At 37.2% G+C, this 24,520-nt stretch overlaps 1 protein-coding gene across 3 annotated transcripts in view; it reads left to right on the forward strand.

The window, feature by feature from the left end:
- The window catches only part of KIF26B (kinesin family member 26B), a 319,536-nt gene that overhangs the window by 126,968 nt on the left and 168,048 nt on the right, over positions 1-24,520 (forward strand). For 2 of the 3 annotated variants that reach the window (XM_088144230.1, XM_088144220.1), the window contains exon 5: positions 19,698-19,793. The exons of the other annotated variant lie outside the window; for it this stretch is intronic. In XM_088144230.1, coding sequence (XP_088000356.1) covers positions 19,698-19,793 — 96 coding nt within the window. The remainder of the gene's footprint in view (positions 1-19,697; positions 19,794-24,520) is intronic. 3 annotated transcript variants of the gene reach the window in all.

Below are 24,520 nucleotides of genomic sequence, written 5' to 3' on the forward strand. Positions count from 1 at the left end.
CATTCCTGAGAAATAAAAACTCAGTAATACAAGAGACTGATCCTGTTGACTGTTAATCTTCAAAATCAGTGTAAATGAATTGTTCAGTTAGAAATACAAAAGTGAAACAAGACAAAAAGTATTTGTAGATTCTGCTATGCTTTGTGCATGTGTGAGGGTGATCATGATACTTGTCCCTTTCCCCGTGGAAGATGTACGTAATTGCTATATGCGTAAGATAGTCTTGGATATACTATATAAAAAAGAGTACCACTGACACATCTCAACCAATATATGGAGGATGTAACTATGGAGGAAGCAGAGCCATTAGAATGTTAACAACTTTGCTTTCCACCTATGGAGACGAACATCTGAATAGAAGAACCTGGTGCCTTCCACATATGTTCAGCTATAACTCCAATAATTCTCAACTAGCATAGCACCGGGAAAAGAAAGAAATTGCAACTCAGCCACAAAAACTTACTGTGTAGCTGTGCTTACTGATTGTCATTTAACTTTTGCCACAGAGTTGTTTTGCAGGTACAATAAACTAACCCTATTTATCATGCCACAGACTCCTAAGAGGAAGGGTAGGATATATATGGGATAAATAAACAATATGATAGAAGCAGTTAGACATTTATCTTGGGCAGCAGAATGCCCAAAGGCACCCTTATGTAAAGCATCCAGCAATAAATTATACAAAATTGTTATGTGTATATATTCACAGTTTTTTAAAAAATTCAGCAGTAGATAAAGCATGTACATTTAAATTAGCATGTATAAAGCTTCAAAGTGTGTTGTTAATTCTGAAGTAATCTTACAGCTATAAGAAAAGTTCATATGCCTATTTACATACCTACTATGTAAGTCTTCACATAGTGTATGTGTAACTTTCACACCTATGTGTAAGTTTGACAGGCTCAGTCAACATAAAGGATGGGGATCTGGGTACAAAGGCCTTCAGAAAGATTTGCTTTGATCACCTGTGTGAAGAGCACTCACTGATAGGAAGTCTCCACCTGAGTCAATAGGATTAAACAGTCCCCATGAGACTAAAACAGTATGTGAAATGGCTTCGGTAGAAAGGATACTTAAAATAGTTGTTCCCCCCTCTCATAAAAATTGAATTCTGGGATTAGAGATTTGTTTACACCTAAAGTTCATCTTGAAGAGTGTTGTACCATGGCTTTTAATGGGTATTGCTGTATAGTACTCTTGTTCTGAACTTAATTTAAATAAACCAAAAGATATTTATTTTTCTTTGTGCTATTCCACTTTGCAGTATCCCCATTTTCAGGAATGAGTGATTACAAGAAGGATGCCCTGGTCCAGGAAAGGGTGTAAATGGTGCACCAAATGAATGCAAAGGACTTCCTGGCCACAGCTGCTACCTACTCTAGGAGGACCCCCAAATTGTGCACCAGTTCCATCTGGGGAAGTGTAAGACATCTAGAAATGAAGATGGCAGGTGTCTGATGCTGAGAGAACCAAAAATTTACAGCTACTCTGTCTTGACAGCATTGCTTGGTCAGCCCAAGATTGAGATGTACAGCTTAGTATCATCAGAATACTGATGGTTTTGGGCCCCTTGCCAGCCAATGATGTCACCCAGTGCTTTCATGTAGATATTAAATGGAAGAGGTGAGAACGTTGAGCCCTGAGGCCCTCCATAAGTAGGGGACCAAAGGCTCGACTCCCCCCACCCCAATACTGACTGGAACCAACCCGAGAGAAAGGAAAACCATCTTAACACCATGCCTCTCACTCCTCATCCCATGGTCAGCCCAGAAAGATCATGATTGATGGTATTGAAAACTACAGAGAGATCAAGAAGAGCTAGGATAATTGGACCACCCCCATCCAGGCTTTGCTAAAGGTCATTCACAAACATAATCAATGCTGTCTCTATACTGTATCCTGGCCTGAAGCCCAACTGGAAAGGATCCCAAGTATCTTTTTCAAACATGGCTCTTTAAAGTTGCAAGCCAACCATCTTAACAACCTCCCCAAGAAAGGGAAGGTTGTCCAGAACTGTTGGGTCCACCAGTCGCTTTTTTAGGAGGGAATAAAATACTGAAACTTTCCGGGCAGATGGCATCACTTCCTCACACAAAGAAACATTGACCATTGCTGATGGTCACGTCTCTGAGAGAGGAACACCTTCTTCTGGAGCCACTTAGATCTTGGTAATACAGGTTAGGTCAGTCACCTCATTGAGGATAAGATCTCAAAACTCCCTCTCCAGAAGTCTTTTGCTTACAGTTTCTGAATCTTCTTATAAGAGTTCTTATTTGCCTTGTGGACAATACACAGGCCATTTTTAGTTCTGAGATTAACAGTATGTGGTCTTTCAAATATTGTTGATTGCATTTTCTCTGATTTCTCACTACTGGCATGCTCACTGCAGCTGATGGAAGCTGGAGTCAACAATATCTGGAGGGGCACATGTCCATTTTAGTTTATGCTTTGGTTTATTATCGGTTGGATTATTCCAACTGTGTCCCTGTTTTATTCTGCTTTATATTTATATTGGACAATTTATTTCTGTTTTTTGCTATGCTTATCTTAGTTTTTGTCCCATAAATTTAATAGTTTAATTGTATTCCCTGAATTGGATGTTTTGGCTCTTGTGTATTATTAATTTTATGCTATTTGTTCCATGATCTCCACAGATTTCTTTGCTTTCATTTTATTCTCTCTGTTGCAATTCTTCTGTTTCTTTCTTTCAGCTCTCTAAATGACAGATTTCTACTGTGAAAAAAATGGTCTCTTTTGCTTGCAATACTCTGCCTATAAAGATCAGGACCGTTCAGACTTTTCTGGCCTTCAAAGCTCATCTGTAAATATATTTGCTCAGAGGTTATGAACTTGATTTTACTACCAGGACCCTTATTTTCTTCTTCCCTTCCCCTTTATTCTTGTTGTCATGGGTTTTTAATAAATAGTTATTCCGAAGCATGTTTAATATGCATCATGCTTGAACATATTGATGGTTTTTCACAGGTTATATTTGATTTGGCTTCATATAAGAATGTCATGCAAAAAGAACTTAGCTTTAGGCCCTTGCAATCCAAGATTATATCAGTGTATGAAAATGGAATCTATTCCCACAGCAGTCATAAAGGCTTTGGGAAAAAAAAAACCCCAACAAATTCAGGAACATTACCCACAACATGAGGTAAGCCATGTGAGCCATAAGGGAAAAAAGGCATTATATTTATAACAGTAAATCAAATTTGCACAAAATTAGAACAAAAGAAAATGAATTTTTGTGAAGGTGGAACTTTTCTTTTGAAGGTCATCTTCCCATCACCCAGTTTCCAGCCTTGCTGATTTTTCTTTATTTTTGTTCTCTTCCTAACGTTGAAAGAGATGTTACGTATTCAAAATGATGGAATTACCTGTTCCACGTTTATTTGTGTAAACCGGCATACGTGACACTGAGTAATACTAAAGTGTGTGTCTCCATTTCCATCCATATCCAGTCAAGTCTCCTGTGTGCCCTTCTGTTCATTTTCCCTCTCTGCTTGTGCCTGATGAAAATATCTGGAGGTCTCGAAAATCTGCTCACAATTCTGTCCCTACTTGGCCCTAACAAAGGCATTGCTTGGATGTGCAATCTGGAAATTGTATTTATTTCTGTGTATAACTTTTACATGGAAAAGCCCCTTTATAGCTCTTTTTTTTTTTTTTACTGGGCTGCAGATTTGTCGGTCTCCTACATGCCTTAGTAACCCCAGTCTTTTTCCTACATCCTCTGTATGGTCTATGGCATCAGCACAGCACAGCATTTAGTTTTTTCAAGATCGCCTATGAAGGAATCCAAAATGGAGGAAATGAAACCTTAATTCCATATGTGCCTTTCTCCTAATAATATTGTCAATGGAGTGAGATTACCATTTATTTTCTAAAATTGGATCAAAATGGAAATCAGGGTCATGCCCTGATTTTATAAAAAGAACAGCAGAAGGGCCCTAGGTAATCTGCACATTTTATGGCATTGAAGAGATTTGCGGATTAAAAAAAATCATCTTCACCAATGTCACTGATTACTCAGCACAATTTTGTTTGAATGTTATTATATGTGGGGATAGAAAAGAATTTTATTCTGCCATGACACTAGAGATCATGGGAGTGGAAGTTGCATCATCTAACAGTATTTCCTCCTTTTTCCTAGCCTGCAGCTCCCTCTATACCCTCAACATCTAATTCAGAGGGTTTTTTGGAGGTCCCTCTAGATGAAAATGTGTGAGCTCACATTATAGGAAGGAGGAGGAAAATGAGCAAACAGTCAAGATAATGTTTGCGTTTGAATTGAGACTGGACCCTATGTCATGCCTTTCTGCTTATTTCTAAGCTTATTCCAAACTGCTTCCAAATTTTAAAGAACATTTTATATTTTGGACAATAGTAATCCTTTCTGGTCTTTTTAAAATAAAACCGACCTATCCCACCATACCCCATCAACAAAAGCATATTATTTAATACTTCAACTCCAAGGAAGAAATAATGTTCTAAATGAAAACAGATCTCTTCCTTTCTCCTTGTGCCAGCTCTTTGTTTAAGCAGTGAAGAGGCTGCTTACATTCATCCCAGATGTTCATGGAAAAAAAATCCTTCCTTAATTTACAACAGAGTTTAACTTTATTTTTATTCTCTTTGTATTTGTTGTAACATGTGTAAACATCTAAAGATCTTAAAGTGCTGTACCAGTATTGTATATTTTGTTCAAAAGGAGCATTTAGTAATGTGGAGAAAATTATAATGCTTTGTTCAAGCTTACTTTTTCAAGGACTAAGGTTCTTTGCGCTTTTGAATGATAGCAAACACAAGTCAGAAGATAAGGCAGGCGAGATGAGAGGAATAAAGGGGATCACTGATCCCATGGGGCACCTGTTCTGCTGTTCTTTGAATAGAGGGAGGGACCCCCCCCCCAATCATTACTTGCCATGCAAATGTCTGGGTAGGAACCAACCAGCTGCACTGGGCAATTGCTGAAGGACGGAACCTTCTCCTAGCCTAAGCTCATGGCTTTGCTATATAGTCAGATAAGGACAAATGCCTGATATCTGAGGGATATTTTGCACCAGGGATAGGCAGATTAGTTTTGGGGAAATAAAGCAGAAAGAAGGGCCTCTCCTTCCCACTTATTATTTAAGTGCCATTGATTCGACTTGACCCTTGTTTGACAACATGGTCAAACTGATTCAACGTTAAATAAGGGAAAGACCATGTGACAGCTTTGTACCCAGAATTGCTATCCTTTCTGGCATGTCAATGTGAATAGGATGGGCCAGTTCAAGAATAATTTGCTCTTTCCACTAAGGAGTCTCCCGTTAATTATACTTTTAACATCTTTGTCCACACAATCTTTTGGGTCCAGTCTCTTCCATTCAAGCAGCTCAAGGTGGACAGCTGGGAATAACCTGAAATTTGCTTTCAGTCCAAAGGGATGATACTAGGATAGTTATAGAACTGACTATGATTTATTTAGATCAATAAACTGCCTCACTTCAGAGGTTTGGGGAGTATACAAAAATCAAAATCAAACATAGAATAAAACAGGATAATAAAGACAATAAACAATAAAACCACAATCAATAACAATTATAAATTGACACACACATAAGTGATTTCTTTCATATTGCAATTAGACCATATGCTTTGCATAATTTTTGCACCCCCCTTTTTCATTTTGATTTAATACCATTCAGCTTTAGTCAAAGTAATTTTTTTGAGTGTATCTGTATTTGGTAGCCTGCTGACAAATTTAATGGTCATGGAAGCGATTTTTGAAACATATTCAAATATCAGCCATTATGTACATCAGTAATCATAGCTTAAAAACAGTAGGGTACTTCAATAAAATATGGGATGTATTGTATAAAATGTAATTTCCTAGCATATCATTTAACCCTAAAGATCACTAAAAAGGCAAGCAATATTTAGAAACCTATCACCTTATTTGGCTTCTTGAATTTTTTTTTTTAAGAAGAGGAAGTTAAAATGTTGTCACATGACTGAAAGAAGTGATAAGGCACTAATCTGATACAACAACTTCATATGTTGGCAGTTAGGCAGCCTAACAAATTCAGTCAATTGATTAATCAGTCTTTTGGCCTATAGTTAAATATTTCTCCTTGGAATAAGTCCTGATAAATTCACTGGGGCCACCTTTTCCTGCTTCATGAACTAAACAGAGAAAAGAATAATGATGATAGAATAATGCAAACAAAAAACATGAATATAAAATTCATCTTTCAGTGTTGCACAAATATTAAAGCATATAGTCTGCATTAATTGTATAAATACTATTTATTGATATTGAGAGCCGGTTTCAATAAATAAATACTATTTATTGAAATAATGAGAGCCAGTTTGTGTAGTGATTAAAGCATCAGGCTAGAAACCAAGAGACCATGAGTTCTAGTGCCGCCTAGGCACAAAGCCAGCTGAGTGACCTTGGGGCAGTCATTTTTTCTCAGCCCTAGGAAGGAGGCAATGGCAAACCACTTCTGAAAAACCTTGCCAAGAAAACTATAGGGACTTGTCCAGGCAGTCTCCAAGAATTGGACACAACTGAATGGATTAAAAAAATACTATTTTATAATATTAAAAATAATAGAAAGGGAAAAAACACCTGGAAATCTGTATAATAGACAAAACCATTCTAAACAACTTGAGTAGATTACTCAAAAGTCCCTTGCCTTGTCCCTTTGTTTGCAGGCTAATTCAAATATTAACAGACAAAAAAGCAGTGCTACTTTCTTCTTAGTAAATGTACTTAAGACTGTGGGTGTAACATTCCAGCCCTTAAGCAGAGATGCGCAGATCCAAATACATTTGATCCATGTCTGCTGAATACTCAAAATCACGTGCAGGTGTTTATAATGGAGTTTTTCTTCAGTCATTCAGCCTCTTCTGTTTGTCAGTAACTGCTTCTTTGAGTTTTTATAAGTTCATGTTTGTATCATCAGTGGTAGTAGCTAGTCACCTTGACTTCTTTGGCTTTGTGCTCAATTGCCTTCAGTTTTTCCAACCACCATGCTCTTTTTTTTTTTTTTTTTGGACTTTACATTATATATCTAAAATACGTAAGCTTTATCATCATTATTATTGTTTCTCTGAGCAGTTTGATTTTACTTCACATTGTATGCATTATATGTTCTTGTAGTCCAACGTATTTTAAACCGTTTTCTTTGGCACAATTCAAAGGCATAAATTTTTCTTTGCTCAGCCTTTTTGATGATTCAGGTTCATAGCTATAGGAGGCAACTGGGAAAACAATGACCTTGACCATACATATCTTTGTTGTCAGGTGATGTTTCTGCACTTTAATAATTTGTCTAGATCTGTCATGAGTTTTGTCCCATGCAGTAGACATCTATTTCATAACTACAGTTACCATCCCTGTGAATTTTTGACCCTAGGAAGATAAAAAAACTTCTTCTCCACCTGTTTGCATTGGATTGGTATATCCTGTTAACGTAATGTTATTTATTTTTTTAGAAAATTTGATGGCAGGCAAGCTTTTGCACTCTCAACAAAAGAGTCTCTAAATCTTCCTCACTTCTAGCCATCAAAGTAACATCACTGGCATACAAGGTTGTTGATGCTTCTCCCAGCAATTTTAATTCCAATTTCTATTCCTTCTTCATGTTTTCTCATAGCATATTCTGTATATAAGTTAAATAAATAAGGGGACAGTATATGATCTTGGTACACTTCTTTCCCAGTTCTGAACCATTTAGTTTGTCTACATTCCATTCTAACTGTTGCTTTCTGGTCTTTACACCCATGTTTCAAAGGGTTATCCACAAATTGTTGTAGTCTTTACAGCCATAAGCTTTTGTACAATCTACTTTTCATTCACATTCTTCATGAAAATACAAAGCTGAAGGTCAGATGTAACCCCAAGGGTCATTTAACATTCTCTGTATCATCAAAAAAGAGAGATAAATTTTATTACCATTATTATTTAACTTCTGCAAACGTTACACGGTAGGTTCCCTAATGAATTTGGATTTTCATCCTCCTCAGCTGAGAGAACATTTTGTTTCTACTCTGTTATCTGCAGATTATGTGGTTGTTATATACCTGCTTCCCTCAAATTATTGAAAACAAAAGCTGTCACAGATCTTGGTGGTGCACAGCTGAGTCCCTACACTGACTTTGATCCACTGAAGCAACCCCAGTCTAATTTTTTAAGATTGGCAGTCGAGGTCCCCCATTGTGTCAGAAATGGTGGCCACATCTAAATGCCGTTGTGGTAAAAGTAAAAGATTGCAGAGAACATACATGAAAAGTATCATAATTTATTAACATATATGGTGACAGCAGCAAGAATCAATCTGGCATAACACTGGAAAAGAGAAATCTTGCCATCAGTACAGGACTGGGAGACTAAAATTGAAGAATATGTGGCAATGTAAAAACAGATGGTATACACTCATAGCAGAAATCTAACCAAATTCTAGCAGGAATGGTTTCCTTATATACAATGATCACACAGCAAGGCAAGCTAAAACACTTAGAATATGCTTTTTTTTTTTTTAAATAAATTTTTTATTTTTTACAACAAACACAAACAATAACATAAAAAGCATAAAAAAAACCATCTTCCATTTTAAACCGTGTGTCAGCCAGTTACCAATCATTTGTGCCATCCTTTCATAATCTTCACTCATCATTTATATAGAATCTCATGTCATCTATCCAACACATATTTATATATTTATCAATTATCAATTATTATTCATTTGTTACTAGTCTATACCTGAAACATATAGCAAAGAACTGAAATATTTGATTGTAAATGTTCTGACAGCGGCTAGAATTGTATTTGCTAAAAACTGGAAAAATGAAAAAGTACCTATGCAGGAGGAAGTCATTAAGAAAATTATGGAATGTGCAGAGATGAGTAAATTAACATTTGAAATTAGAGGGCAAGAAGATAAACAATTCTATATGATATGGGATTTGTTTTATCAATGGTTGGATGAAAAGATATAGTAATGTAATAGATCAGCAAATTATATAATAGAAACTTGACAAACTGATATAAATTATTATATATATATATATATATATATATATATATATATATATATATAAAAATAAATAAAATCAATGGATAAAAATGATATAAATCCTATTATGAAAACTGGTGTTATAGACTAGAATATGCTTTTTGAAGAAAAAGAAAAACTCTTCAGAGCTTTGATTCTATTCTGCTTGGAAGTGGCCCCTGGTGGTGAAATTAGATTTTATAGGGCCCTCTCCATCTTTGGGATTTGATTCAGTCAGCTCTGTGCTGAAGAGTAAATATTGGATGTAAAGTGCCAGGAAAGTAGGGCTCGAACTTCCATATTACTGACAGCATTGTTATAGCACCTCCAGCGTATCTTATGGAATTAGAATCATCCAAACATAGAAAGACCTTTACTCTTGCATGTGTGATAGCCTTCCTTTAGCTATTTGGTCAGAAGATATAGGAGGATCCTGTATCTGGAACATTTATATCTTGATGAGTCTGGGAAACTTGAGTCTATTGAAGATACTCTCTTTCAGTGCTCATTCTATAGACATTCAAAATGCTGTTATCTCTTTATTACTTGAAAGGTTTCCAGGTTGTATAGTCCAAACCTATGTCTGTTTACAGGATTACTCTCAATCTACATCCCATGACAACATATAAAGTTGTTATGTTTTGCATTGCAGTGTTTAAAACATGCCAGGAATTGATTGCCAATAAGGTTGTACATTTTACGTTTTTGTGTTATCTTACACTGGTCTATGTTTGAAATAAATTTGTTGTTTAGTCGTTAAGTCGTGTCCGACTCTTCGTGACCCCATGAACCATATTGCGCCAGGCCTTCCTGTCCTTCACTGCCTCCCTGAGTTTGCTCAGTTTCATGCGCATTGCTTCAGTGATGCTATCTAACCATCTCATCCTCTGCCGTCCTCTTCTCCTTTTGCCTTCAATCTTTCCCAGCATCAGGGTCTTCTCCAAAGAGATCTCTCTTCGCATTAGGTGACCAAAGTATCTGAGCTTGAGCTTCATTATCGATCCTTCCAATGAGCAATCAGGGTTGATTTCCTTTAAGATTGACTGGTTTGACCTCCTAGCAGTCCAGGGGACTCTCAAGAGTCTTCTCCAGCACCACAGTTCAAAGGCATCAATTCTTCGGCGCTCGGCCTTTTTTATGGTCCAGCTCTCACAGCCATACATTACTACTGGAAAAACCATAGCTTTGACTATGCGGATCTTTGTCGGCAAGGTGACGTCTCTGCTTTTTAATATGCTATCTAGGCTTGCCATAGCTTTCCTCCCAAGGAGCAAGCGTCTTTTAATTTCATGGCTGCAGTCTCCGTCTGCAGTGATCTTGGAGCCCAAATAAATGAAGTCTGTTACTGCTTCCATTTCTACCCCTTCTATTTGCCAGGATTGAAATAAATTATGTATTTATTATTATCTTTCAAGAATATGAGATAAATGCAGTTGTTCAATAATTTGAACATTCCTTAAAATTGCCCTTTTTTGTTACTGGAATATAAATTGATCTTTCCAACCCCTTGGGCACCATTGTGTTTTCCTGCTTACAAACTACTAGTAGCACTTTAACTGCATCATCTTGTCCTCCAGAAGCTCTGTTGCATTTAACTCCATTTCTAGCATATCTGGTTCTAGTTCAGTGATCAAAATCCTCATACATATTGATTTTGGGAACTTTTTTTTTTACAGCTTTCTGTATATTCACACTCTTTGGTCCTTATACATATCTTCTTCCTCCACTAGATCTTTGCCTTTTTTGTCTTTTATTGTATTCATCTTTGCATCAGTTCCCCTTGATTTCAGTAATTTTCTTAAATAACTTGCCCTTCCTCTTTGAGGATAACAATCAAATTTCTTTCCTTTGCATATTTAGATAAATTTATAATACTGTATACATGCACTTATATTCTGACAATATATTGTTTTTATTGAATATATTGTTTTTAATGAATAAATCCTTGATATACCATATTATTTATTGTATTTATATTTATATTTCGAATTTAGATACTGCCCATCTCACAAGGAAATATTACATATATATGTTTAATGAAATTATGCCTAAATATAGGATTTTTGATATAATGACCTTTTATAGACAAACTTATTTGGACATATTGTATATATATGTGTGTATACACACACACACACACACACACACACACACACAGATCCATTTGGCTTTCATCCTGATGATGATCTGGAAGTCTTTAAATGGCTGTTCTCTCAGAATTTGGAATATGATGTTTGTGGAACCCTTGTCAGTTGTGTTTTCTGTTATAGGGAATGTATTTGTCTGGGTTCATTTTGATTTTTCATTTTTCGTTTTTTTGTTTTTTTAGTGTAAGCTGCCAGAGTTCTGGTATCAGGTAGTCTCTAAATCTCATAAATAAAAAAAATATTCTGTATGATACTTTAAGTAGAGAATAATAAGTGCTAAGAGATGTCATGCAGTTCCACTTATAGATGCTATCACCAACTTTATTTTGTCATTTTGATCTCAAGGAAACTTGTGGAAGATTTCTTTTTCATCTCTACCCTTGGCTGCTTTGTACATCATAATATCCTTCTTTGGCTATTGCTTTTTAACTGGCTATATCATTGGGTTAGACAGCTAGGTCCTATGCTAATTCCAAAGCTCAGTCTTTTAAGTGTTAGAACAATTAATTTGATTCAATAATGACGACATGGGAATTAAGAAAATTTAGTTTGGCGCGTATGTTTTACAGGTCTAGAACTTAATTTATTAATATTTGCTTTAATGGCAAATGTTTCACTGAGATTTATTAAACCATTATATTAGTCCTCTATTTTGCCAAGTTTCCACTTGACTTAGATGATTTGATCTATTTCCTTATTCCCCACCTTACCCCTGAAGGTCAAGGATCAAGTTATTTAGCACAAAAGCAATGCTGTGTTTTCTCAAACCTTAACAGCAAACGCTAATTGTGGCTTTATATAGTGTGTTTCCTCTTTGTGCCTTCATTTGCAAACAGGCAATTATGTGCACACTGCATGGCTGGAGAAACACAAAGATAATACTGGAGTGTGCATATCAGTGCATATTGCCAAATAATGTGGGTTTCTTTTCTGTTATTCTTTCTTTTTGGCACTGGATCAGATTTGGAAAGTTGCCAGTACACTCACTAGATTTTGATTCATCAACTGGATCTACCCGGCTTCACCCACAGCCTGCCTGTCTTGAGATGGTGTGTGCAGGAAAAGTGAATGTCAAGCCAAGTAATGCATGGAATCCTATTAACCAGTCACCAAGGAGTTATTTGGTTAAAAAAAAAAAGTCCTCAGTTCAGGCATTGTAGTCTAAGTATTAAACCAAGTGGATAGTTTTGTTTAGATTGATTAATACTCAGCTCGTAGAAGCTTCTTCAACTTGGTTTCTCTGCCTCAAAAAGTGCTGTCAGATAATTATCCAGAGGAGTCTAAATTACCTTTAATCAGCTGCATGTCACGGAGACGTTCAAGAGGTGACAGTTCCTTGCAGCCTTCTGTGATGATGTACAGATGTTAAAGAGCCCCATTCAAGATGGAAATTGGCAATCCTCAAGGTTCCTTTAAATCTCTGCTTTGGAGTAAACGGAGTCATTAGATCTAGTCTCAAGGAAATAGCAACAAGCTGCATATTTTAACTCCTGTTCCTATTTGGGCCTAGACGATTTTCCATTTTGACTGCCAGAAGATTAAATTCCTCTTCATTGTAGTGAAATTACCAATATATACACTCTTGCCATCTTGGATATAGCAGGACTATTTTAAAATCTTATTTGGTTCTAAAAGCAGCAGAATCAAATTAGTATTGTAAATGACATTGATTATCTTTTTAGTTGCAACAGAATGAATATCCAGCAATCTAATTTTCTGCAGGGATCAGAGAGACACGAGGATAAAAATAATGTCTAGAGAAACAAAGAAAATTATGTCTAAACCATGTCTTAAAAGATAAACTTCTTTAATCAGTGTACTTCCTTATGCCAGACATATCATATTGCGTTAAAATTATATCCATGTGAGCTTTATGTTTATCTTTGGCCTCTAGACACCTGTTCTGGAGTATTTTCACATCTTCATCATGCATATAGTTATGACTACTCTTAATATGGAGCAACCATTGCAGTGGATCTGTATTTTTCATAATGATATCTATCCAATTATGCATGCTTTGAAGTTGCTTGGGCAATTAGGCAATAGGCTTTCAGTACAGGTAGTCCCTGGGTTAAGAATGCCCGGTTTAAGGACGACCCAGAGTTAAGAACAGAACCTATTGTAGCAAAATTCGAGTTAAATACACAATGATTCAAGTTAAATACACAACGGTTTGAGTTAATTACACAATACTACTTATATGGTATTATACAATAATACTGGTCTGGCTTACGTACAAATTCAACTGAAGGACAGACCTTGGGAATGGAACTTGGTCTTAAACTGGGGACTACCTGTATTTGTTTCCTTTTTCACTCTTATTGAACTGTGGACTCTAGAGCCAGTGTGATGTACTGTAGTGGTTAAGGCACTGGTTTAAGGCAAGGAAACTCAGCTTCTAATTTTCCATTAGGCATGAAAGCCAGTTGGGTGACCTTGGACCATCGCTGTCTCTCAGCCCTAAACCAGTGTCAGGCTCTGTGGCAAGCCATCTGAAGAACAAACCTCTGGTTGTATCATGCACTGATAGTTTCACAATTTGAATCAGGCAAGCAGAGACCCTGCAACCAAGTGGGACAAATGTTAAAAAAAAAAAGAACCATGACTCCCTTCTTTTAGAACAAAACATCAGCTGCTTTTGCAATCTCCTTCTCAGATTAAGCCAATGTTTCCCAATTGGCAATCTACAGTATATAATTTTCCACTAATAGGGGCAGTGAGGGATTATGCATGGCTGGGATGTTATTGGGGTTAAAGTCCAGTATATCTGGAAGTCATCACATTGATTAAGTCTGGATTAAATAGCCTGACAAGAGGAATATGGGTACTATGGGCATTTGCAGAAATTTTACCGTGGTCGAGAGGCAAAATTGCAAAATAGGAGGTGATTGTAATTTGCATATGCTTCTATGATACATCTGTTTTATGTTCTGTGTATATCTAGTTCAGTATTATCTACACACTGATAGGTCCATTTCTTCAAGAATTCTAGTTAGTCTCCTCCATCTTTAGAGGAGAGGCTAAACTAAATCTGGTGTTTTGGATGCAGAATAGAGGCTCTGTCACTGAGCTCTTAGGGACCTTCCTTTTGAAACACTGATGAACATTCTATAAAGAGTAGCGTGTTTTTTGTTTTTGTTTTTGCATTATATTAATTTTATACAGCTTCATTACTCTTGGACCTGCCTTGGTAGAGATCCTTAGTAGAACTCAGCACTAGCACCATAACATCTGGCAAGGTAGTGGTAGCCTTTTTCATTCTCATTGCTGTCCTGGCTAGATAATAACATATATTGGCCTTATTGGTGATGCGGAAAAAAGCAGGATGCTGATTTTCTGATTAATAGCCAATGGCATGTATCTCCTGCTCTGCCTGCCTTCTTAAGGTATAGATATACAAACCAAGGGAATTTGTACCTATTATTAATAATAATAATAATAATAATAATAATAATAATATTTATTATAGCCACCCACTCTGAAAAATTCTGGGTGGGTTTTAATTTTGCAATTATTATTAATTATTCTGTTTAAAAATCATATAAATATCCAGTTTACTTCTGAGATATCAATAATGATAGACTATTACTGATGAAGATTGAAAAATATATTGTTTGTTTTGTATTTCTTTATGAAAGAATTGTATAGGAAGTCGTTTCCCAGGCTGAAATATCCAGTTTCCCTTTACAATTACTTTGGATTGATTTTAATAGAATGCTGGAATTATACAACATGTATTGACTCAACTGTTGTCTCTGGTAGTAATGCTGTGTACGGCAAGTATATTCAACTTATTTGTACTCCTCTATGTATTTAAAAACTATAGTTTTAAAAATGTAAATATTAGTTCTAAGAGATAAAAATATATTGGGTAGAGAAAAATACAGTTTCCTTTGTTATTGTGTAGAAAAGAGGAGCAGTATTTGAACCAAATTTTGAGCTACAGCCTTTCTCATCCTTGACACTCTGACTCCCGGAATTCTCAGCAGGGGCTCAATGGCTGTGTTGGCATAGGAAACCAGGGAGTTGAAGTCCACTTAAAATAATCTTGGTTGACATCACCATCATCTCTTCAAATGATAATTTATTTTACTTCATTGTTTTTTTTTGTTCAACAACAGGATATCCAAACAAATGATAAACAGTACAGTTGTAAAGGAAAACAAATCAATAACTAAAACAGACACAAATTAAAAAAAACTTGGGTGTGTGAATGTATATATTTCTATGTGATTATATATGGGGCTGGGATCTTAAAGAGATTTTCAACATTCATATTATTGTTTTTTAATCCAGAAAGATGTTTTTGTAGAATAAGGCACTCTTGTAGGACAACATATTTTCATTACTAAAATCAATCTGAATAAATGTATCAATTCTAGAGTTTCTTTGTTGTGTTAATTCAGGGGTAGGCAGCCAAAGGTTGCATGTGGCTCTTCTCTAATACTCACAGACTGGTGTATCAAGCAATTCAGTGCAAAATGGCTGATAGTGGCACAGAATAAGGATAGAAGTGGAAACAGGGACTCTGGGAGAAAAATTGCTTCCATTTCTGTCATTAGAACTTCCATTCTATCACCTGCTCCACTTGAAATTGCAGTCCTGAAATTGGAAGGTTTTGCTGTTGAATTTTGGTACAGTAATATAATTTCAGGCCGATTTGGATTGGATTGGAGGTTTTTTAAGGTTTAACTGGAAGTGATTTTTTTATAGAAGCTTCCAGTTCCTATTTCTACCCTTAATACACCAATATACAGAAAAATAAACTCAAAGCATGTGGGCCTCCTCTCTGCTGTAACCATCCAGGGAAATCATCTGTGTCTCTCCTGTTGAGTTGTGGACCTGATTGCTAGGAAAGTTCCCCACTTCTGTGTTCCTCTGTCAACTAAAGCAATTTCCCCCACGTTTGAATACTACTGATCCAATGAAAGATGTACTTGAATTTTTCCAAGTTTTGCAATAAAACCTAGCAGTTAACAAGGAACTGCATCAATTTGTGATGTTGGATCCATGTACACGCCTTGCAAATACCAGCAGTAACCATGAGTGAGATTCAGTGTGCAAGACTGTTATGTGATCTCCAGTGATGGTAGCATGTATCAATTGGACCATAAGGAATGATTGAGTGTTGCCACCAAATATGATAATGGTAATAGTTTGCTTACAACCATACTAACATTGGCTGGAAAGTATATACAGTATAATACCACCTATGGATTATCTTGCTGAAATAAATTTAAAGGAAATGTTATGCCCCAGAGATTTCTGATGAGATTCATTGAGTACAGGTTCTAGATCATCTCCCCAGAGCTTTTAAAGATTTTTGTGCTTAATATCTTGAACAGTTCTTGATATATGAACAGTTCTTTTAGTGAAAGAAATTGTAACCTTGGCTTTTCCATGATTCTCAAAGGACAAGGAACTTCTAAATCATAAATATATTGGCAAATCTTTCTTACAGATTCTTTTGAAATTAATATTACATTTGATGCCCCTCTCCGTTGCCAGTACCTTCCTGTCCATTGCACTATCCCAAACACTGGCTGCTTAGTACCTCTTGTTCATCCTGTACATGAATCACATGCAGGAATTGCTTGCATAGCAATCTAGGCATTGATGAACATCGCTTTTGATATGAAGCAAAGAGATGGAAAAGGCCTATAAAATCTTCTAAAGCCTTATGGGGTGGAAGTTAACAGGCATGGGTCTTCTCTGTCCTGGTAGCCCTGTTTGTTTATTCACTCACTGCCTTTATACCCTCTAGTGGGCTAACTTTTTATCCACACCTGCCTGTCACGTGGGATGCAGTGACAAAATATAGTTAGCCCATAACCCAACGAGTTCTGTGGCTAAGTAAGGACTTGATTCTAGGTCTCCCTGGTTCAGGCTCATCATTGTTACCGCAGTACTACACTGACATGCCCAGAGCCAGATGCTTAGTAGCTGTTGTCATGGGTGTTAAGTATCAGGTTTTATTCATCTGAGCTTTTCAACTCAGGAAAAATTATTCATTTAAATGCTTACTGCTTTTTGTTTGAGTTTGGTCTGTCATCCATTGTTAATAATACTGAAGCATTTCATAGTAGAGTTGACATAAAATAAGGTATAAGTATATAAAACATATTTAAAACATACCCCAGACTAATCCCCAACACACATGACTTCAAAGACCTTTTAAGGAATCACTTAGCAAAAAAGACAATACTGGATAGACAATATTCCTTGAAATATAATTTTTTTAAAAAAGATTGATACGCTAAAAAGAATAAAAGCAGACTGAATTCATTATCATTAATATTTTTACTAGTCTGTAATATAATTAGAATATTGGCAAAGAAAAAATTGACTTTCTTCTTCCTCATTCAAACAATTTATGTTTGTATAAACCTTTGACTGGGTTTCTATCACTTTGCACCATAAATGTCTGACAATTAACAGAATGCAAGACTTAGCAGTTAAGATAATTGTTTTGGAAGCTGCTCATTAGTTCATATTCTCGTTAAAAAATTCACTGGTATAGTTTTTTGTTACAAATTTTGAAAAAAGTTATGAGCCATTGATCAGCTACTCACGTGCAGGTTGCCCCGAATCAATGATGTTGAACACGATTAGGCAAACCCTACTTCTTCCAGAGATAGTTTTAATTAAATTTCAATTGACTTCACAAAAAAGAAGCCTAATGATAGTTATTAAGCAGCATTTTTGCTGATGGTGGTCAGTCGAGGGATTCTCATATGGAGAGAAGATATTGTCTGCTTCATGATGTGTACTTTTTATAATGGTTCATAAGGCTTGTTTCTTTATGAACTTTTCTTTGTGAATTGAAGGGGTGGATATATGCCAATTTTACATTGCTTCTGTCTTTTATTCTTGCATTTTGATATTATAGGAGTTTTTGTAAACCATCCTACTTTCAGATGATGCATTCAAAATGAAAAGATTTCAAGTACACCCAGCACCTTCCAGCATCAGTGGTATAATTCAGAATCATATTCTAGTTTCAGTGAAATAAATGATTCTCTGCTATACAGAACTCTGTATGCCAAGTTGCTGAGAGCGCACACATATTTCATTGTTCCCTTGGTCATATGGCACCTTAATGCATATGACTTGACGCCTTGCTTGTGATAGGATGCTTTGCCCATAAACACATTTTCTCCTGTGCAAAAGATACTGCCTGTCAATTTAAATATTAGACTTAAAGACTGACCACCTATCAGTTAGCATTCATCTAAGTTGATTTGGGATATCAAAGGAGGGGTGTTTATTTAACCTAGTGTTGATAATATTTAGTGGCCAAGATGCATTTGTTCAAGCCTTTAGTTTTCATCCTATGTTTGAGGTGAGATACTATGTACGAGAAGGTTCATCTGGAAGCACCCATATTCATGCATCTCTCAGTGCTGTATCTAATTTGACTTTAACATTGTTTTTTGTTCTTGAATAGTTGGTTGTTTTCTACCTTCTTAAATCTTTTGTTTCTGAAAGTATAGCACATTACATAAATTATTGGCATTAACATAAACTTGGGTTTAACAGCCTTTTGGGAATAATGGATACCCTCACTCTACCCTAGACGGTCTAATAAATACCATTTTACTGTTATCTTAACTCACAGTTGGCTATGTTCCATCTGGATTAGTGGTAATAGCATGGACGGGGATGATGGTGCACAATTGATGAAAATAGTATTGTACTTTATAACACAAGCCCTGCCCCATTATGACATCACACACATGTTCAAAAGGGGCAGAGCCTGCATCATAATGGTGAAGCGCTGCTTTTGTCTTATTGACGAAAGCAGTGAATCTTGCAGATACCTGATTTGTGTATAGAGCATAATTAGAAGTTTGATAGTCTAAGCTGAACAATGAACAAATTAATTAACATAGTTTAAGTTGAAAAATTAACAAGTCCCTGCCTTCTCTCAGTCAGTCCTTCCCTGTCATATCTGAGTATCCATGAAGATGTGAACGGGAAGTTGCTAAAACTGTATCCTGGAAGGATAGGCATTTTTTAAATGGGTATGGGAAGAGTATTTAATTTATTTAATCTCTTACACCCAGAGTAATTGCAGGAGAACTGAAGTACAAAGACTGCATATGGAACAATTTCTTTCCCAATCCATTCATTCAGCTGCTGTGCTCCTGTTAGCTAGGCACAGCAAAATTAATAAAAGTAACTCTACATTCATAGGCAGGAATGTTCTCCCCTCTGACAGTAGATAGGGGAAGTGCTTGGAGAACTGTACTCTGAGAACAGTTTTCTATTTTAAGGAATCATCATCATCACCTTTAATAAAGAAGCAACATTTTTTTTCCTTTTCATTCAGTTCTGTTTATTAGGCCAAAAGGCTAAAAATATTTGCATTGATAAATGAAATGAATGGGAATCAGTTACGTCAACAGGTCATTAGATTAGTAGATTGGGATAAAAGTTCATATACAGTTTCTGAGCCTTCCCCAACCCTTATACTTACATCAGTTGTATCCTTTCCTAGATCAAGAGGCATTGTACATGCCTTTGTCACCTCACCATTGCACTACTGCAATTCACTATTCAGAAGCTTCAGCTGGTTCACAGAATGGCAACTCAGGTAGGTACAGGAGCACCACAGTTAACCCATGTATCACCCCTCTTCCATTAGATGCAGTGGCTACCAGTTAGCTTCCAAGTGCAATCCAAAATGCTGGTTGTCACCTTTAAAGTCCAGTGTAGATGCTTTTGAGACTGCCCCCTTCAAATAGAATCTGCCTATCCAGTGAGATTAGGGAGAGAGGGCTTGCTGAGGCTCTCACCTTCAAGGGAATATCATCTCTAGGGACCCTGTAGTTAAGCCTTCCCAGTGATGCCCCCCTCCCTTCTGTGGAACAGTCTGCCTCTGGACATCTGGACCACTCTCTCCCTGATGAGCTTTCATAGGGCGGCAAAATGTGTCTCTTTGAGAGAGCATTTATGGTATATTGAGGACTAATCTGCCCCCAGTGGGTGGCATATTAACTTAGCGTTGTGTTGTGAGAAAATGCTCAAATCAAAAAATTTCAAAGAGATTGGGGATAGATGCAACAAAGTATACTTTTATTGGAATACACTACAGCGGTGTTTCTCAGCAACTGTGGATTTCAACTCCCAGAATTCCCCAGCCAGCATGCTGGCTGGGGAATTCTGGGAGTTGAAGTCCACACATCTTAAAGTTGCTAAGGCTGAGAAACACTGCACTCCAGGGATCGCTGGGCTCCCTGCCAAGGAAGCCTCAGGAGAGCTCCAAGCAAAGCGAGGCTACAAATTACATGTTTGGTTTGTTACCCTGCAGAAAAAAAAGATAAATAAAGCATTGTAAATCACAGTGTGACCTTTACACCGGAATGCTTTTGATAAACTATCAGAACTGACCTCCGTATGGCTTTTCACACTATTAGGATTCTCTCCTATTAGGTATCATCAACACGTTCAATAAACAATAGTGTTTATGGCATGCACATCCTTTCACACCATTCCATTCACACTCTGAAGGAAGGACAGCTGTCTGGTTTCTGTTATCTGTCTCCAGTCCAGGGTCACAGCCTGAGTTGCAGGCGTTTTAATATTTAAGCTAACATAGTATACAGTCCACTTCTAAGGCCTAAATGAATGTATGAATCTCAACTAAACCTCCACAGGTGTTGGCATAGGATGCAATTTGGGCAGAATGATGAAAGTAGTGTTGTGCCAATACAACGCAAGTCCCACCTGTTTTGTATGTGTGTCATGATGTCTTGTGCATATACAAAAGGGGTAGAGCTTTATCACTTTGACAGAAACAGCAAGATCCGACATGTGCTCATGCATCAGTTATGTGACATGATATTGATTGGATTGGTTTTGTTATTTTTAATACTGTACTGTGCGTAGGTACATTAAGTTGCACAGAACCTTTGGTAATTGAATGGCGTAAATAAATAAATAAATCCCAGTAAGCACAGCCAGCAAGGAATTATTAGAATGTTTAGTCCAATATAGCTGGAATGTGCCAAGCTGGAAATCACTGCATTATATCAAAGCAAGTTGCAAGATTCTAATTATCGTAATAGTTCTGACTTGCCTTTATTAAAATAAAAAAACATATCTATTTATTCCTCTACAGTGAGAAGTTGAAATGGCATGCATGATTTGGAAAAATAATTTAAGAAATAGATTTTTGCCAAGTCATGAAGCTAATAGGGAGTTAACCTCAGTAGAATTCCAGGTCCACAAATGAAAATGTTTCTGGGAATGTGGTTGAGAGCTAAGTGTTTTTCTTTCATGTAGGCATTTGGACAAGCCTGCAGCGACATGAATTAGCAGCTCTGATTATATATCATAAAGTGTGGGAAACCTGGAACTGCGGTTTCTAGGGCAGAAAGAATAATAATGGCTGAAGTCTTTGGTGCTTGATTCTGTCTGTATAATGAACAAAGAGAAGCCGGCAATTTAAACACTTAAAATTTGGGAACTTTTTTTTTCCTTAAAAGCAAAGACTGACTCATAACGCATATCTCCAATCTCTATGTATAGTACCAGTGTTAGGAATATAGTACTTCAAGAAAATCCATGCAGGATTAGACCATTTAGTCTAGTCCTTCAGTGATGACCAGCTGTTGAGGTCATGGCTCAGTATCTGGAGGCTGTTCAGGTCGGGATGGGGAGGAACCCTCTCTGGCAAAGCTGAATGGCTGTGAGTATCTGGTCCTGGTGATTCTCCATCTTTGGTTCTGAATGGGGTTACACTTCCCTATTCAGAGCTGTGGTACAGTTTGATGTGCAGGTGGCCAGGAGAGCCTTCACCCAGATTCATCTGGTGTGCCAGTTGTGTCCTCAAGGTCACACATCTCTTGGGCACCTCTGCAATGTGCTCTAGAAGAGACTGCCCTTGATGACCACTTGGGAGCTGCAGCTGGTCCAGGAAGCAGCAGTGCAGACAGTTATGGGCACACCTTAGTATGCCTGCATCCCATCTCTGCTATGTGAGCTGCATTGATTACCAGTGAGCTTCTAGCAACCATCCAAGTGCTCATGATCACCTAAAAAGCATGGCATAGAGACTGGCTATCTGAAGGACTACCTCTTTCCCATTATTCTCCTCTCTGTAAGATCCAGTGGGGGTTGTATTCATGTCCTATTAAGCAGTGTCATCTGTTCAGACCTAGGAAGCATATCTCCTCTGTCCTGATACCTGCCCCCTGGAATAGCGTCCCCTCCACAGGTTCAGAATGCCTCACCCTGCAAGCTTTTAGATGTCCTTTAAAAAAAACTTTTCTGCAATTTCTGGGATAGGTCAGTGGTGTGCCCATTTGATATGTATTGTTGGTTTTCATTGTGCTGTGTCCCCCCCCCCCGGTGATCTGTTTGTTTTGTAGGCCATCCGAACTTGGCTTTTTGCTGAGCAGCCTTAGAATTAAAAATTAAAAATAAGTAAATGTCCAAGGGGTCATCAGCAGTCAGTTGAGGAAGCTTCAGTTGCTATTACTGTGAGATTACGTGAATGGAGGCATTATCTATCATTCTTCATTCAATCAGTAAAATTTTTCAGTCAGCCCTGGCTAATAATCACCGGTACACAGATGTATCCTCTGTGAATATCCCCCTTTTAAAGTCTTCTAAACCAGGGCTTTTGCCACACAGAAACAGGAAATTCCATAACTTAAAAATGTTCTGTATTATGTAGTCATTTTCTTTCACCTGGCTTGACTCTGTTATCCATTGGTGTCAAGGAGTTCCTATGATTTCAAGTATTGAAAGTTATAGGGATAAAATGTTATATATTCTCTTCATCTTGCCTATACAAATGTTACCTCATAAGTTAAGGGTCAAATTCTGTTATTGTAGAATTAATTGGTAACTGGCATGTGGCCTTTAATGTTTAAAGTCCCGTTTCCCTCTCCACCACCACTGCAGTAGCTTCTGCAAGGCTACTTAGCTTTATAAAATTTGCTCCTCTGGAGTTCATTCAGCAAGGGTAGGCAGCCCATGAGGTATCTTGGTTGGTACCTGCTTGGCTCTCTGATATAGGAAGCTGATAAGTGGCAAAGCAGAGCACCAGCCTCAAGCATCAACCTTACTTGCAAAAAGCAAGGACGTAGGCATTCTGGGATAACAAAAATGAAGGGTGGGTGCATTCCAGAATTTTGTTTAGAAAAGGGCTGACCTGTTATAGCCTTCCATGATGTAGTCTCATATTCATGCATGTATTCATTGCTCTCTCCCCCACCCCCCAATATTCTATACTGTAGTTTAAAATTACATTATTATTTTCATAGTGATGCCCAACAATCTTGCAGTCAAATGCATATTTAGCTACCTTGTGGCAAGTTCATTTCTGGGTATAAGGGAAGTTGTCACTGTAATAATTACTACTACTTGAATTCCATATTTTGCAACTTCAGTAAAGCTGTGCCTACCAAGTGCTGTGGAAAACCAAGATAGAAAGATGTCTGTCCCCCAACTCCAAATCTGAAGTTATAAATAGACAAATCAGTTGTGATAAAGTTGCTTAAGCAAGAGAGTCCTGTCCACTCTGTGAGTCATATTCCATAGTACAATAGTGTGCCAGAAAGAGTCAAGTGAAAAATATAGTCATGATAGGTAAAAGTCAAAAAGAACTGGGTATTCAAAGCAAAGTTTTGGTTCCTGGCACAAGGCCACAAAGTTTGTAGCCATGAATGCTGTTCCACTGACCTGTCCTATGAGCTATATGTGCCTTATGTGCTATGTTCCTAAGTCCCTCCCAGTGTTGATTAATTTGCAGCTGATACCCAAACAGCCTGGTCTCACAACCTCGCTATCTAGCCACACTCAGAATTGATGTCCTGATTCTATGGTCTCCACTTCTCAGCTCTTGGCCACCATTTCTTCTTCCTTGGTATCAGACCAAGAATGATATAACACAAGGTTATTGCTTTCATGTCTTGTAGGAACTTCTTATAATGTCTGGATGGTCCCTTTATCACTGATAAAGTCTTTGAGACTTGATTTCTGGAGACATGTCCATGCTCAGTAGTTGTCTTTGCAGTAGAATGGAAGTGGAGTTTTCTTCCAGGGTGTTTTTTGACCTCCAGTTCAGACTACAGCTTGGGGATTTCCTGGTAGTTTCCCATCAAAGTGCTAAACAAGACAAGACTTACCATAGCTTTTTGAGATCAGCCAAAATCAACTACATGGAACTATCTAGCTGGTTATTTGAGAATACATATATTTAACTCTATAGATCAGCCTTCACTGTTGGTTCTGCTGATTGGGAATTATAAGAATTACAGCTCAACACATTTCAAGGACACCACATTTAGAAGGTTGCTGTAGTTTGACCTA

The sequence above is a fragment of the Python bivittatus genome, unplaced genomic scaffold, assembly GCF_059951505.1.
Source record: "Python bivittatus isolate LINGU-HERP-01145 unplaced genomic scaffold, Pbiv_v1 ctg000020_np1212, whole genome shotgun sequence".
Classification (NCBI taxonomy): domain Eukaryota; kingdom Metazoa; phylum Chordata; class Lepidosauria; order Squamata; family Pythonidae; genus Python; species Python bivittatus.